Source organism: Xyrauchen texanus, chromosome 13 (genome assembly GCF_025860055.1).
Source record: "Xyrauchen texanus isolate HMW12.3.18 chromosome 13, RBS_HiC_50CHRs, whole genome shotgun sequence".
In the NCBI taxonomy this organism is placed as follows: Eukaryota; Metazoa; Chordata; class Actinopteri; order Cypriniformes; family Catostomidae; genus Xyrauchen; species Xyrauchen texanus.
Genome location: NC_068288.1, coordinates 18,513,615 through 18,527,995, shown reverse-complemented (window position 1 = coordinate 18,527,995; position 14,381 = coordinate 18,513,615). Strand labels below are relative to the sequence as shown.

Genomic DNA, 14,381 nt, shown 5'->3' with positions numbered 1-14,381 from the left:
ATTTCTGATCAGCACTATGAATCAGTTGTTTGGGCCAAGGTTGCCAAGCTGGCGGTCAGTTGCTAGTTGATGACTTATGAAAGTGTATTTGAGTGTTTAAGTGTATTTTGTGGGAATTTGTGTGCTACCTGGAGCTCTGAGCTCTTGACGTAAGGTGGAAAGCAGGTTCCGACTCACACTGCAGTAGGGCTCAGGCCATGCTAGGAAACCATGGAAGACTTCACAAGCTTCAGTCAGAATCTCTCCATCAGATGGAAAACGTGGAACCTGAAAACAGAGGAATCTGAAAAGTCACTAACATCAGTCTCTGCGTGATTGAAATGGGCCAAAATTTAGAGGCTTATCAGAATCAGAATGAGCTTTATTGCCAAGTATGCTTAAATATACTCTTGTACGCCTCAACAGAGGCTTTATTCATGGGTAGTGAAATACATTAAATACTTTGGGAATGTTGACATGTCCTGTAGTGTGACATGCCGTACTCCATCTCAAACTACACTTACTCAGTACTTTATTAGGAACACCTGTACATCTACTTATTCATGAGATTATCTTATCAGCCAATCATGTGGCAGCAGTGCAATTAATAAAATCATGCAGATACGGGTCAGGAGCTTCAGGTTATGTTCACATCAACCATCAGAATGGTGAAAAATTGTGATTTTCATCAGTGGCATGATTGTTTATGCCAGACGGGCTGGTTTGAGTATTTCTGTAACTGCTGATCTCTTGGGATTTTCACGAACGGTAGTCTCAATAGTTTACTCAGAATGGTGACAAAAACCAAACACATCTAGTGAGCATCAGTTCTGTGGATGGAAACGCCTTGTTGATGACAGAGGTCAATGTAGAATGGCTAGAATAGTTTGAGCTTGCAGAAAGGCTATGGTAACTCAGATAACCACTCTGTACAATTGTAGTGAGCAGAATAGCATCTCAGAATGCACAACATGTCGAACCTTGAGGCGGGTGGGCTACAACAACAGAAGACCATGTCCATTTTCACTTCTGTCAGCCAATAACAGAAAGCTGAGGCTGCATTGGGCTCAGACTCACCAAAACTGGACAGTTGATGACTGGAAAAACGTAGCCTGGTCTGACAAATCTGGATTTCAGCTGAGGTACACAGATGGATGAGTCAGAATTTGGCACCAACAGCATAAATCCATGGACACAACCTGCCTTGTGTCAACAGTCCAGGTTGGTGGCAGTGGTGTAATGGTGTGGGAAATGTTTTCTTGGCACACTTTGAACCCGTTAATACCAATCAATCATTGTTTAATTTCCACAGACTACCATGACCACTTTATGACCACAATTTACCCATCTTCTAATGACTAAAACCAGCAAGATAATGCATCATGTCATAAAGTAAAAGTAATCTCAAACTGGTTTCATGAACATGACAAGGAGTTCACTGTTCTTCACTGGCCTTCCCAGCCACCAGATCCTAATCCAATCAAACACCTTTGGGATGTGGTAGAACGGGAGATTCACAGCATGAATGTGCATCTGACAAATATGCAGAAATTTTGTGATCACGTCAACATGAAGAATATCAAAGGAATATTTCCAACATCTTGTGGAATCCATGCCATGAAGAATTGAGGCTGTTTTGAGAGCAAAGGGAGGCCCTACCCAGTATTAGTATAGTGTTCCTAATAAAGTGCTCAGTGAGTGAATTTTAAACAGCATTTCGATAATTTATTTGAGAGATTAAAATATGCTCTCAAATTCTTTGAGATTATATAGAATATTTGTACTTTAAAATATGTATTTGTCACATTGCATGACCACTTAAAATGAACTATTTAAGGCACAAAGGTGAATAATAAAGACAAATGTTGTGTTTCAACTAATCAAATATAATTACAAACACAATTATGTTTAAGTAATTACTGTTTACCCTAAATTGCATGTAGGATAATTAATATTCATCACAATTTCATTATTAATTTATTAGATAATAATTCAAACCTATTCTTCAGTTATCAGCCTAGTGTTCATGAATCTTTACCTGCAATAGTGTGGACTCAAACATGAGAGCTAAGGGGGCAACGAGTTCATAATGACACTCCTCCTGAACCTGAAATACCATAAAGAGAGAGAAAAAAAACATTACAGCAAACCTGCATGGTATCATTGACCACAATATGCATTAAAAAATTTGTTAATTTCTGCTAAATTTATAAATGTTAGTTGCTTTAATTCAAAGTGAACGTATTTAAGATTAGATGCAAATGTATCTATCATAAACCTTATACACCACAAGGTGGCACTGAATACTTCAAGGAAGCATATAGCACCACAAATGCTGCTGAGCGTAACTCTAGCATTTTATTATTTTATGGGTACATCTACTCACCTCCCTGGCTTTTCTAAGAATTTGCTGTAGAAGGATGAGAAAATTATCCGGGTCTCTCTTAACCAGCTCCTCTAGACTCCAGCGGTTCAAACACCAACCAGCTGTGCAAACACACATAGATATCCAGTACATGCATGAGAACCCTAATTGTGAAACTAGAAAAAGGGTGCATGGTTTATCCCTCAGATGAAGATGATCTAGTAAACAAGTTCACCATAGTACACATGTAGCCCCAAATTAAACCAAATGAGTCAAGCAGAGATAAAATGCATCAGTCAATCAGAACACACACACACACACACACAAGTCAGTTAAGGACTGGTTAATTACATGACAGCCAGTCTGAAACTCTGAAATGTTTCCTGAGTGGGGTCAAAGGGTTCCCTGCTCTAAACTGTGTAAAATATGCAACAACTCTGGTTAGCGTTCTCAGAGAAAAGACACTCAGACAGCATTTTGGTGTCAACATTGACAGTAGCAGTGTTAACAGATTGGCTAAGTGACAGAACTTCAAACCACAAAACTACACACCTTTGCTCAAAACATAAGAACTATACTGATCTAGGCCTATTGCTCAACATTAAATAGTATGACTTGCTCTGCCTAAGACAATAAATAAATAAATAAATTGCAGCCCTGCTGAAGACCTGCTCCACCGCACTAAAGGACCACACCAAAAGAAAGACTCAAGTTTGTCTCAGTTTCCTGCCAAACTGAAGGTGTCAAATAACACACTCTCTGAATATAACATCTATTGCTCTCGGAATGTATCAAAAGTGTCAAACTATGTAGATCAAAAGAAAGTTAGATAAACAGCATCTTGGTGCTTACCAGTAAGAGGTAAAAACAAAATGGTCTTGGCCTACCAAAACCTGTCTCCCTGGTTCAGAAAACAACAACCAAAGCAAAGAAGTGACACACACACACAAAAAAATATTCTACTTATGTCTTTTGCACAACAAAGCCTAAAAAGATTCAGAACTCAACAAGTGTGTCACAACTACATTTTGTGCTTTATTAGTCTTTGATGTTATTCTGTATGACCCCATAAAGTAAAAAAGCACACATTTATAAAAAAAATAAAAAGTGCTGTCCACACTATTAAATTCTGCAACCAAATGGTGCAACAGGGTGGGCACAGGCCCACCCTGTTGGAATTTAGGCCCACCCAATCACAGTACACAATTTTAGATGCCAATTTTTAACTAAGAATCAATTAAAACATTTGTGGCGTTAGAATTGCTTCCAAAACAGTACTGAGATACAGTACAAGGCTTTTAAATTTTGCTACATTGGCTAAGACACATAGAAAATATTACACCCATAATTTAAGAAAGTTCAAATACAACCACACAAGAGCAACGAACCAAATGGTAAATCCTGCCTACGCCCACATCTGCAACACGAGCTCAATTGAAAAAACAAAAATGGCAAAGAACATACAGAAAACTTCTGCTGTGAAGTTTAGCAAAAAGGCACCTATTGGCAAAAGAAAGCAAGTCAGGTGGCCTTACCATTCCAGGACTGTGTCAGACTTTCTGATGGCCGGAGTCCATCCAAACACCTCTCCAGGGCGTGCTGGATCCGGTCCTCTGTGCACGAGGTGTACTGCATCTTGACTATACCTTTAAAAATGCATAAACACTACAGTCACATATAATGTGTAAAAGTATTTTTGAAATAGGGAAACAAAAGGTCACAGCACACTCTACATCCTTCATCTGACCTGTAATTGTGATACTGAGACAATATTATGTAAGGCAGGGAAAACAGCTTCCTTCTATTTAAAAGCAAGAATAAGATTAATCAAAATTATATTATGCTGTATTATATTGCAGGAGGTAGGGCTTCAGATAGCCTGTATATCCAATGCCACAGACAGTTACATTATTGTGCAACCTAAATGATGTAGCGATATTAATAAATTGTGTTGATTACATTTTACAGTAAGGTTCTATTGGTTTTCATTACCAAATGTGATAAGAATCAGGAAATAACAATGAACAATCATTTTTAACAGCATTTAATAATCTAAATAATAATAATAATAATAAAAAAATTGATTATTGTTAGTTCTTGTTAGTTCATGATTTATTAATGTTAATGTGTACAGCTTTTAATTTAAAATATGTGTTAGCACACACATTGACTAAGGAAATCAGAGTGGCTAAAAGTATACTTTAAAAAGCTGAAAAAACTGTTTTCAGCCAACGATCCTTCATCTGTGTGGAAAGGCCTAAAAAGCATTGCCAAGCATATGACACCTCCCCCTAGCTTTGTAGACAGTCAACTAATGGTTGATGAAATGAATGTGTTTGGCTGCAGGTTTGAAAATCCCAGTCTCCAGAGGTGGGGTCTCGAGTTACATGACTTGACCAGAGTCTGAAATTTAAGGACTTGTGACTTGCTTGACTAAATTAAGAAAATGACTTGACTTTGACTTAAGAACCAGTGACTCGAGACTTGACTTGAACTGTATGACTCGACAATGACTTGAATGTTATATATTATTATTATTATTTTAAATAACTTATTTTAAAAAACAATAATGAAATGTGTTTAAAAAATATTGCGACATCAATTAATTCATATGCAAATATGTAAGCCCCAGCACCACTGATCTGCATTTGCACAGTTAACGTTGCGCTCACAATGCACGCCAAAATGACAGATGATTGTCGAGTTCCAAAAATAATCTCCTTTGGATATAAAGCTTTAGAAAATGACGTGTGAATAAAACAATTGTGAAAATGTGCAACACAAAAATATCTGATACAACCACAACCTCGAATTTCATCAGACATTGCAAAAACAACAAGGTAAGTAAATAATTTAATTGTCATTTCATTATCCAGAAGGATTAATATCATTAATAAGTTCAAATGTTTGAGGGTTGTCAGTAAATTAAAAGGATTCACAATTAATCTCATGTTTTGTAGCGCAACAAGTTTGAAATTACCCGACATTGCCTCTAAATTTGTGTGCCTTTTCTAAATATTCTCAACGGTCAACAATATACCATAACCATTTGTTGGCCATATAAAACATAACAGACAGATTTGGAGTCACAAAACTTTATTTAAAACATGACAAGTAGTATAAAATATGCAGAATGTCTTGTGACGAAATCCAAGTGCTCTCATAGTGATTATGACATCTGAAGACTTTAACTAAAGCTAATTTTTGAGTATTTTATATAAATGTATCCCTGATGGGAACTGACTGTCTTCAGAAAAGTTTTGATGGCATTTTTTTTTCATCTAATCTCCATATAATGCCTAATAAGGTATTGTTTATAAGTGCAGGGCTGCTTTGTGTACAGGCGTTACCAGGGCAACAGCTATATTTCTGCTGCTGCATTGCCTACTGTCAGAGAGTGAATTTTCATTTTCATTCAGCCCGTCTGCCGTTTTGTTAGATCAATGTGACAATCTGAAAACATTTTTACACAGCATACATTTTTACAGTGTTATACATTTTAACCGGTTAATTCAAAATATCTAAACAATTCGGATAATAAGGTATCTATAAGTATTCACAGTTTTTTAAGTGCCCACGATAAAAATACAGTGCATGTTCATTAATGCAATTTACTTGTGTGTATATATAGATAGATTGTATAACACATTACTGTTATACAATTTATATTTAAAAAAAATTATGTAAAGATATGTTTACAAGTTCATCTTTTCAGAGCAAAAATAAACATTTATTTCAAAAATTAAACTCCATTTATTTTAGTATTGTGGCTTGACTCGACTTGACTTGAAACTCATCAGGACTCGACTTCACTTACTTGAGGTGAGTCTCTGACTTGACTTGCTTGATTAGTCTGCACTGCACTTGAGACTTGATGGTTAAGAATTCAGACTTGTTTGTGACTTGAACATGTGTGACTTGCTCCCACCTCTGCCAGTCTCACACCCCTCCATCACTCTGATCTTCACTTAACACACAGACCAACACGTACTGGAACCCCCTCCTGCTACTCAATCTGCACTTAAGGTCTGTGAGCAGGATGTGTACCGGGTCTTTCGGAAACAAAAGACTAGAGTCTGCTCTGACCAACTGGCCCCCATCTGACTACAGACCTGTCGCTCTCACGTCTGTGGTCATGAAGTCACTTGAGAGACTGGTTTTGGCCTACCTGAAGGACATCACTGGACCCCTGATGAACCCCCTTCAGTTTGCTTACCGAGCATTATATCCTGTAACGCTTCTACAGACCTGGGACTTATGCTAGGATCCTATTTGTGGACTTCAATACCATCATGCCTGATCTTCTCTCAATCAAACTGACCCAGCTCTCCATGCCCACCCCAATCTGTCGATGGATCACAAGCTTTCTGACAGATAGGCAGCAGCTAGTGAGACTGGGGAAACTCGCATCCGGAACCCTCACTATTTGCATTGGTGCTCCACCGGGATGCTTCTCTCTCCGCTGCTCTTCTCCCTGTACACGAATGACTGCACTGCAAAAGTTCACCACTGTCAAGTTTGCAGACGACACCATGGTCATCGGCCTCATCCACGACATTGACAAGTCTGCATACAGACAGGAGGTTGATCAGCTGGCTGGCTGCGTGGTCACAACAACCTTGAGCAGAACATGCTCAGAACAGTGGAGATTATAGTGGACTTCAGGAGAATTTACTTAATTTTAATTTTATTTCAGATAATGATATCTGCAAAGACAAACACATGCACAGCCTCTGTATGGATAAAGGGCTCTTTTTCATTCAGGGAAGTAAACACAGAATCCTTTGCATATAACTAGATGTCATTGAGGTTTATGAAAATGTCCTTCCTGCTGTCAGAGAATTTCAAGAGAATTGTCAGGTTCAGGGATTATCAGGGGAATTACACGACTGCCGACTGTTTGTTTTCCATCCTGATAACATTTATAGTGCCTGAGATTTGGCAACTGTCATCTAGCAATAAACAACAACACGTTAGTTTGGGGATAGCCAAGAAAAGTTGGGAATTAAGTGTAATAGCGAGCTAAAGGAAATAGAACAGAACACAATGAAGAGAAATGTACACCCCATGCAGATAAACATCAATTTGAGAAAAAACAAGAAAAAAATTAATTGAGAGAAAAAAAAGGTAATTTTGAACAGGCTGTTTGTTTGTCAAATTTCTTATTTGTTATCACAAATTATTTACCTCATATTTATATGTTATGTAATATTGATTAAAAAGCTTTGCAGTTCATTTGAGTTCAATAATAATAATAATTAAAAAAAACATCAATATGAAGTGCAAAATCCTATTAGTCATATTGTAAGATATTCAAAATCTCCAATAGATTTAAGTGAGAGGATTCATGGCTTCTAAACAAGAGGAAAATGCAGAATTCCTCTTCCAATAAAAAAATTCCCTAAATACAAATAACAGCATATGGTGGAATTTCTCTCAGTGAGTCACACACCAGTGAAAGTTTGAAATGTGCAATAACTTCCACTTGTTGAGCTACAGGTTCAAACTCTGACTTACAATAGCAGTTTTAAAAGTTCACCTGTAACAGATATATAGATAAAACCTTAAGAATTACACTATTACAAATATCAAGCCACTCAAAGTCTTGTAAAGCATTATTTTCTGCTTGTGATTTGTTAACTTCAATGATTTGGGATTGGGGTGGATGGGGATAATCACTAAATGAGGATAATATTATAAAAGTGGCTCGCTCATATTTGACACCTGTTGCGTTTGTGCTTTAAAATGACTCTCAAAACTTCTCCACTGTCAAAAAATAAATAAATCCACAAACAGCACGAATATGAACATAGCGCTGATAAAAGGCTAGGGTGCAATGAACATTCAGAGAATAAAAGCGAGTCATTAAACCCAACACACAAACACCACAGATATGATCCTCGCGCTGATAAAAGGCTAGGGTGCAATGCATTTTGCTTACACAGTTTACAAAACAAAACTCATCCTCACTCACCAAACATTGTGCTGCATACGCTGCGCGCGCTGTCCATTAGGCGTCACGCGTCATAAAACGGATTTGCGTAAATAAATTCATCCATGTAAACAGAAAAGCTCCTTGCAGTAACTCTCTAAACGTTGTGCAAATAATTATATGAAATATTAAAATAGTAAATAATTCAGAAAAAAATATTTAATCTCAGTGTTAACTTATTGTATTAATTGTTTTATTTTACTGAAGCCCTGAAGGGAAACACGATTTGTATCTCATACAGCACAGCATGATGTCCACTTCTAATTTTCTTCATTCTGACAAAATAAGAAAAGGACAACAGTGTTGAATATAGATGAAGCAGATTTCCAGTTGGCCGTCCAAGGGCTTTTTGTCTGAGCTAATAAAATAGACAGGGTGATGACATTATATTTCATTGTGGTCACATGGTCAAGGAAGGGAATTTGTGATTATGTACATTTACTCAAAAGAAATCAAGAAATCTTGGTAACAAATTGTTACCAAGATGACAAACGAAACCTGAAGTGTTCAGTATATTAGTAAAGCCACACTCTGTCTTATAGTTTTCCTCACACAAATTGGAGTGTTGATCACACGTTTTCAAGCTCAACAACAGGCCTGTGAGTGAGAACAGCTTCGTATTAGTCTGAATAGCCTCATGGAAATCTATTGTAGCCTTGCCAGGTTGCCTGGAAGGAACTAATTCATCACTGAACTTATGACTGCTGTTGCCATACAAATAAAACAAACAAACAAACAAACTGTGAACTCAAGTAGGCCAATGTAAATGTTACAACTTAAAGTTTTAAATTCATTACACTTTATTCAACCGCACTGAATTTACTTGTGATTAAACTAATTAAAGAAATCAAGTAAAAACTCAGAAAACTCGGAGATGGAAACAAACATGTTGTTATAATTTAATGATGAAATCCTTTACAGAGTACAATGCCTTGAGACTGTGGACTTTACTACCTTTTGACTGTCTAAACCTTAGGTCTCTACATCATTATGCAAAACAGTGGCATAGTGTGGCAGGTTTGCAACTGCCACTCAAAATGTATGATCACACATTTCAATGAAATAGCAGTTTTTTTAAGCTTTACTGTTTGCATCATGTCAGACATGGTATTATCCTTTATTTATATTGGCCTAATAATTAACGTAACACCAATATTATTTTTCATTGTCATTATTATGAACCAAACCTCCTTGTTCTCCATAAATACAAAGAATGTTCAAAAAAGGTTTTGAATCTTCTTACAGTGCATTACTGATTTATTTCTTATCCATCCGTATTGTGCAAATTGTACCATTATTTATATATTTGTGTCTTTAGCATATTTTGGAAAATAATGATGAATCATTCCAAACCTTGTGACAAATTATTAAGCACATCCAGCACTACTGACTCTTTTTCAGTAATTTAAACTATACAGAGCTTAAAAATATATATATAACCATAAAAGAAATTGATGCAATGGTTGTTGTTCATTTTATTATATTTCACTTCATTGTGCTTTATTTCTTGCAAATCCAGTTTTCTCTTGGCACACCTTGTTTCTGGGTACACCACTGATGCAAAACTTAGACCAGTTTTGCATCAGTAATCTGATTAGTGGCATAATAAAGACTAAACAGGTGCAAAACAAGTGATCAATAGCCGTCAGTCAGTCAGATGCCTGTAGCACTTTTTCGTATTGCAACCTCTGAACATGTGGAAGTGACCTTGTTGACATGTAAAAGGATGTGCTCACATCCTCTTATGAGAGAGGAGAATTTCATCTGGGCAACACAAATACAATCCCAGAGAATGTATCATATGAAGCCCAGAGGCACATTGAGTTGCAGACACTGTGTGCTGAATCAGTGAAAAGCTACTCAAGGCCTTTGCTAAAGGTACATTGTCCTGAATCAGCGATGGGTATTTAGAATGGAGACCCCAATTTTATTCTATAAATAAATAGAAGATACATCTTGTGTATGGAGTTCCTAGCCATATTACTCAGGATCACTTGAGTGACCAAAACAGCACAACTCCACATTTAGCTTCAACCAGACATCAGAGTCTTGCAGTATTACAGTCTTAAAGGGACATTGCAATCACAGGATGCCAAATTCCAAATTATAAGACCTTCCTCCTTGTGCTAAAGTCTCATTTATAGTCCCTAACATGTCCTAGATTAAAAGATGAGATGATTATGAAGCAGGGACAGGAAGAAATATAATTTTTTAAATTCTGCTAAAGTACAATATCAACTACGTCTTCAGATCCAAGCAAAATCTCTGATGAGATGTGCCCAATTACTTCACAATCGTCATCTCAGTAGATTCCCACTCACACTGTGACCCAGCATGAGGTCCATCTCTGCTCCTTCTCCTGATCATATTTCCAACAGCCTATACAGGAAGGTTTCTCTCAAGCTTTGCTGAGGAAACAGGTGTCGCTCCATTGTTATGGTGCGATCGGCCACTGTGATAGACTCTCACACTAAGAGGGGGTCGATGCTCATTGTGTGGAGACTCTGATTGATGCAGACCAATATCCCCCATGTGCCTTCTACTGTGAGCCCAAAGTTCTCGTACATATCCCTCCCTCCCATAACAATAAGGCCAAACTCCCCCTGCCATGATCGTTTTAGGAAATAACAGCAGTCAAACAATGGTGACAATATTCAACAGTAAGTGCTTCCTTTTTATATTTTGCTGCCGACACAGTGGCCCAGTTAAGCAGGTACAGTAGGATACAGGGGATCTATAATAGAGCAGTATATTTACCATAACAAGGATGTTGATTTTCTTCTGTCTAGGTGGAAATGAAGAACTCTATTCCTTCCTTGTAGTCTCTATTGGAAACTGTGGGAACTTAACACTAACCACAGTTTCAGTGTAATGTTGTATAAAACAGAACTGTAGAGTAGTGTGTGTTGTATAAACAAGGATAACAGTAGGAAATTCTTAATGCATGCACACAAATCAAGATGCCAGAATTTATGATTTTACATTTAAAGGTTGATTAAGCTTTTAGAGATGTATATACACCCAATTCGTTAATTAAATCAGACCTTTATTTAGCAATACAGTAAAAATACCTTCATTGGTTAGTGTTTGCTACTTTGAGCTATTCAACCCTGGAAGTTCTTGACATACAATTATATACATTTTTCCCTTGGTTTAATCTAATTATATACAGATTCATCATTCCTATTTGTGATCTTTTTGTCAATTAAGCATGTACACCGCCCATATTATGAAAGGCCTTCATTTTTCCTGTAAAGATATAAACAGCATGCATCTTTGAATCACCAACACCTTGAGATGTTCTATATCCATATAAAGCTCATTTTAAGTTAGATTTTGGGAGTTCTAAATGTTCTTTTTACAAGGATTGAGATCTGTTTGGTTCACAGAAACAATAGTAACAGTTCTACGTATATGACAAAGTGCAACAGTCTACAGGTGCAAACAGTATTTTTGATGCAGCTCAAGCACTTAAAAAATGTAATTATCAAGATTATCAAGAATATCTGACATTATCCAGTCAACTTTTTTTTTACTATTTATATATAGCGGATATTCATAGTATGTCATTGGAACATATATATGGAATAAATAATGCTCATTCTATATTACTAATGTAAACCCCATTTTGACTGCCAGGTGTTAAGATCCCAGAGGAATGTACAGTGAGGAATATGAAAATTGGTAGAAAAGACATGAGCCTCCTGTCATTCAAACAGGAAGAGGTATAACAAAAAGTAACTTTCGTGTCAGAGCCTTTCAGGACAGACATAACCAACGCCTATGTCTGATTACAAAGCAGCCAATTTCACTGCAAAATATGACTCATACTTAACGAATACTGAATATAAAAGAGCTGGCTGACTTATAGCACTATAAACACTTGCTGAAATTCTTAGAAATACAAAGCACAAAGTGACAGTTGTAATGTGCATGCAGTCACTGCGCTTGAATGCTACTTTTTGTGTACAATTTTAAGTTGTAGTTCACAATAAAAAATAGTGTTTTTTATTTTAGAGCTATCTGACAAACTCTTGACAATACAATATTCAATAACTTTCCTACAGTCTGTATCCAGTTACATTTTATGACCACAAGCTGACCAGTGTCCAAAAGCAATGTTACGCGCGCACACACACACACACACACACACACACACCGATGACTGTCATGACTGACACTTTTGCCCAGTTTCAGTTCCACTGTCAACCCCTTTCGCAAAATTCAGGCCAGACTGAAGATTAACTGGAATTAAACTAGGCAAATTGATCACTGATCTGTCATTAAGTGTGAGTAATTATCAAATGTACCCATGCAGGTGTAAGTTTAAATTGCTTATAATGTCATATTGTCACAAGCAATTTAAACTTACAGTTATGTCAGTTACACCCAGGGTGTGTGATAATACTTTTTTCAACATTTATGTTACTTTTTTTTGCAGAAATATGTAACAATCTACATTCTCATGGTTTGGACTCAACAATTACATATTCTTACCTTCCTATCTGGTGTTTCATTTGGTGATAGACATGCACATGAATCTAATCAAATAAACTTCCCTATGTATCCGTATGTATTATTAGAGTTTCTGTTGAAAGCTGTTTTTGCATGAAAAGGAGAAGTATCTCACTAATTTATATCTCTCTTGCCCCTGCAGTCAACCTATATACTCAAAGCCAGTTACCTCATCCAAAGTGACATTGAAATCTATATTATTATTTTTTACAGTCTTATGATAGTAATGAAAATAAATATATCATTTGAATATTATAGATGGCGTATTAAAAGGACTGACCATCTGCAGCATAGGTGGACAGAAAAAAACTGCTTTGCCCATGCGTTGAAATTAAAAGCATGCTTTAAGTCCTAAGATAAATACAAGTTAAATTCCACCTATTCTGAGTAACAGAATCTTGCAAAGACAGAATAGAACACCTGAATAACACCTTTAGTAATACAATATAAATCCCTACGTAGTATATCAAAAAAACGATTGCATCATTGTATTACACACATGAAGATGAATGTCATTCAACAAACTACCTTTATCTGGCAAGGATTCAGACCTCTGTTTTGCATGCGTCACTGCACAGAATCTACAGTCTCCATCTGACAACTTCACCTATGAACATCCTCTGTCTTAAACACCACTTGAAGTGGACTATGCAAAAGTTGTTTTCCATCTGATGCTTGCAGATATAGTCAAGAATAAGTAAATTCACCTGCACATCTTTTCCAATGTACTTTATGCATTTCATTTGTCCTCTTTACTTCATTTCTTGTCATACGCTAGATGAGCTCTGACAAAAATGACTGTTACACACGAACGAACAACAGACATCACTTACCTGGAGATCTTAGCCCCTTCCCATGATTTTTTTGCCTCTTATCACTGTGCGGGGTGAGACGGAACCAATGTCCTCAAAATGTAATCCAGCACCCATTTACTTAAGATGAAAAGAGGTGGAAATGTCATCACATCCTTCAGCATTAGATTAAACCAACGTACATAAATGCTGAAACAAAGGCAGCAAAAATAAGAGTAGTTTTCAGGACGTCTGCTGTGCTGTAGTGTGACTAAACAGGAACTCAGAGAGAAAAGGAGCAGAAGAACTCAAAGAGGAAGACATGAGCTCCTGTGACATGTGGTCATGAGTGGGAGGAGGTTTAACTAACACACATGTTCTTTGTTCAGTGATAGAGGTCTTCTTTTTAATAATCACTCTGTGACCTGTGTTACTACATACAATGAGCAGGAAATGCATGGACGACAGTCTGACTGTGGCAGGGCGGAGGGCGGGCCAGGTTGTGATTATACACACCCGGTCCCTTATCAGGCTATTTAAGCCTCCGAGAGGGATAAAGGCCGATGGCAGATGGTGGTGCGACGAGAGAGAGATTCCGGACATGTCAGTCATGTGTGTTTGTATTTTGGTTTAAGTTATTCATTCAAATATTATGTACATTGCCAAGCCAATTCTCGCCACCTCCTTTCCATTGAACTCCTTTACACTGGTGCCGAAGCCCGGGAAGGAGGAGGGATGC

The 14,381-nt window shown here is 37.0% G+C and overlaps 1 protein-coding gene across 3 annotated transcripts in view; it reads right to left on the bottom strand.

Annotated features, from left to right (window-relative positions):
- Nucleotides 1-13,916, bottom strand: part of LOC127654457 (phosphoinositide 3-kinase regulatory subunit 5-like) — a 30,853-nt gene extending 16,937 nt beyond the window's left edge. For 2 of the 3 annotated variants that reach the window (XM_052141665.1, XM_052141666.1), the window contains exons 1-5: nt 13,685-13,916; nt 3,880-3,990; nt 2,366-2,466; nt 2,018-2,086; nt 129-267 (exon numbers count right to left, since the gene is read on the bottom strand). In XM_052141665.1, the coding sequence (XP_051997625.1) occupies nt 129-267; nt 2,018-2,086; nt 2,366-2,466; nt 3,880-3,979 (409 nt within the window). In that variant the 5' untranslated portion in view covers nt 3,980-3,990; nt 13,685-13,916. Of the gene's footprint in view, nt 1-128; nt 284-2,017; nt 2,087-2,365; nt 2,467-3,879; nt 3,991-13,684 lie in introns of those variants that run through there. The other variant, XM_052141667.1, reaches the window with a different exon arrangement.
- Between the last annotated feature and the right edge of the window lie 465 nt (nt 13,917-14,381).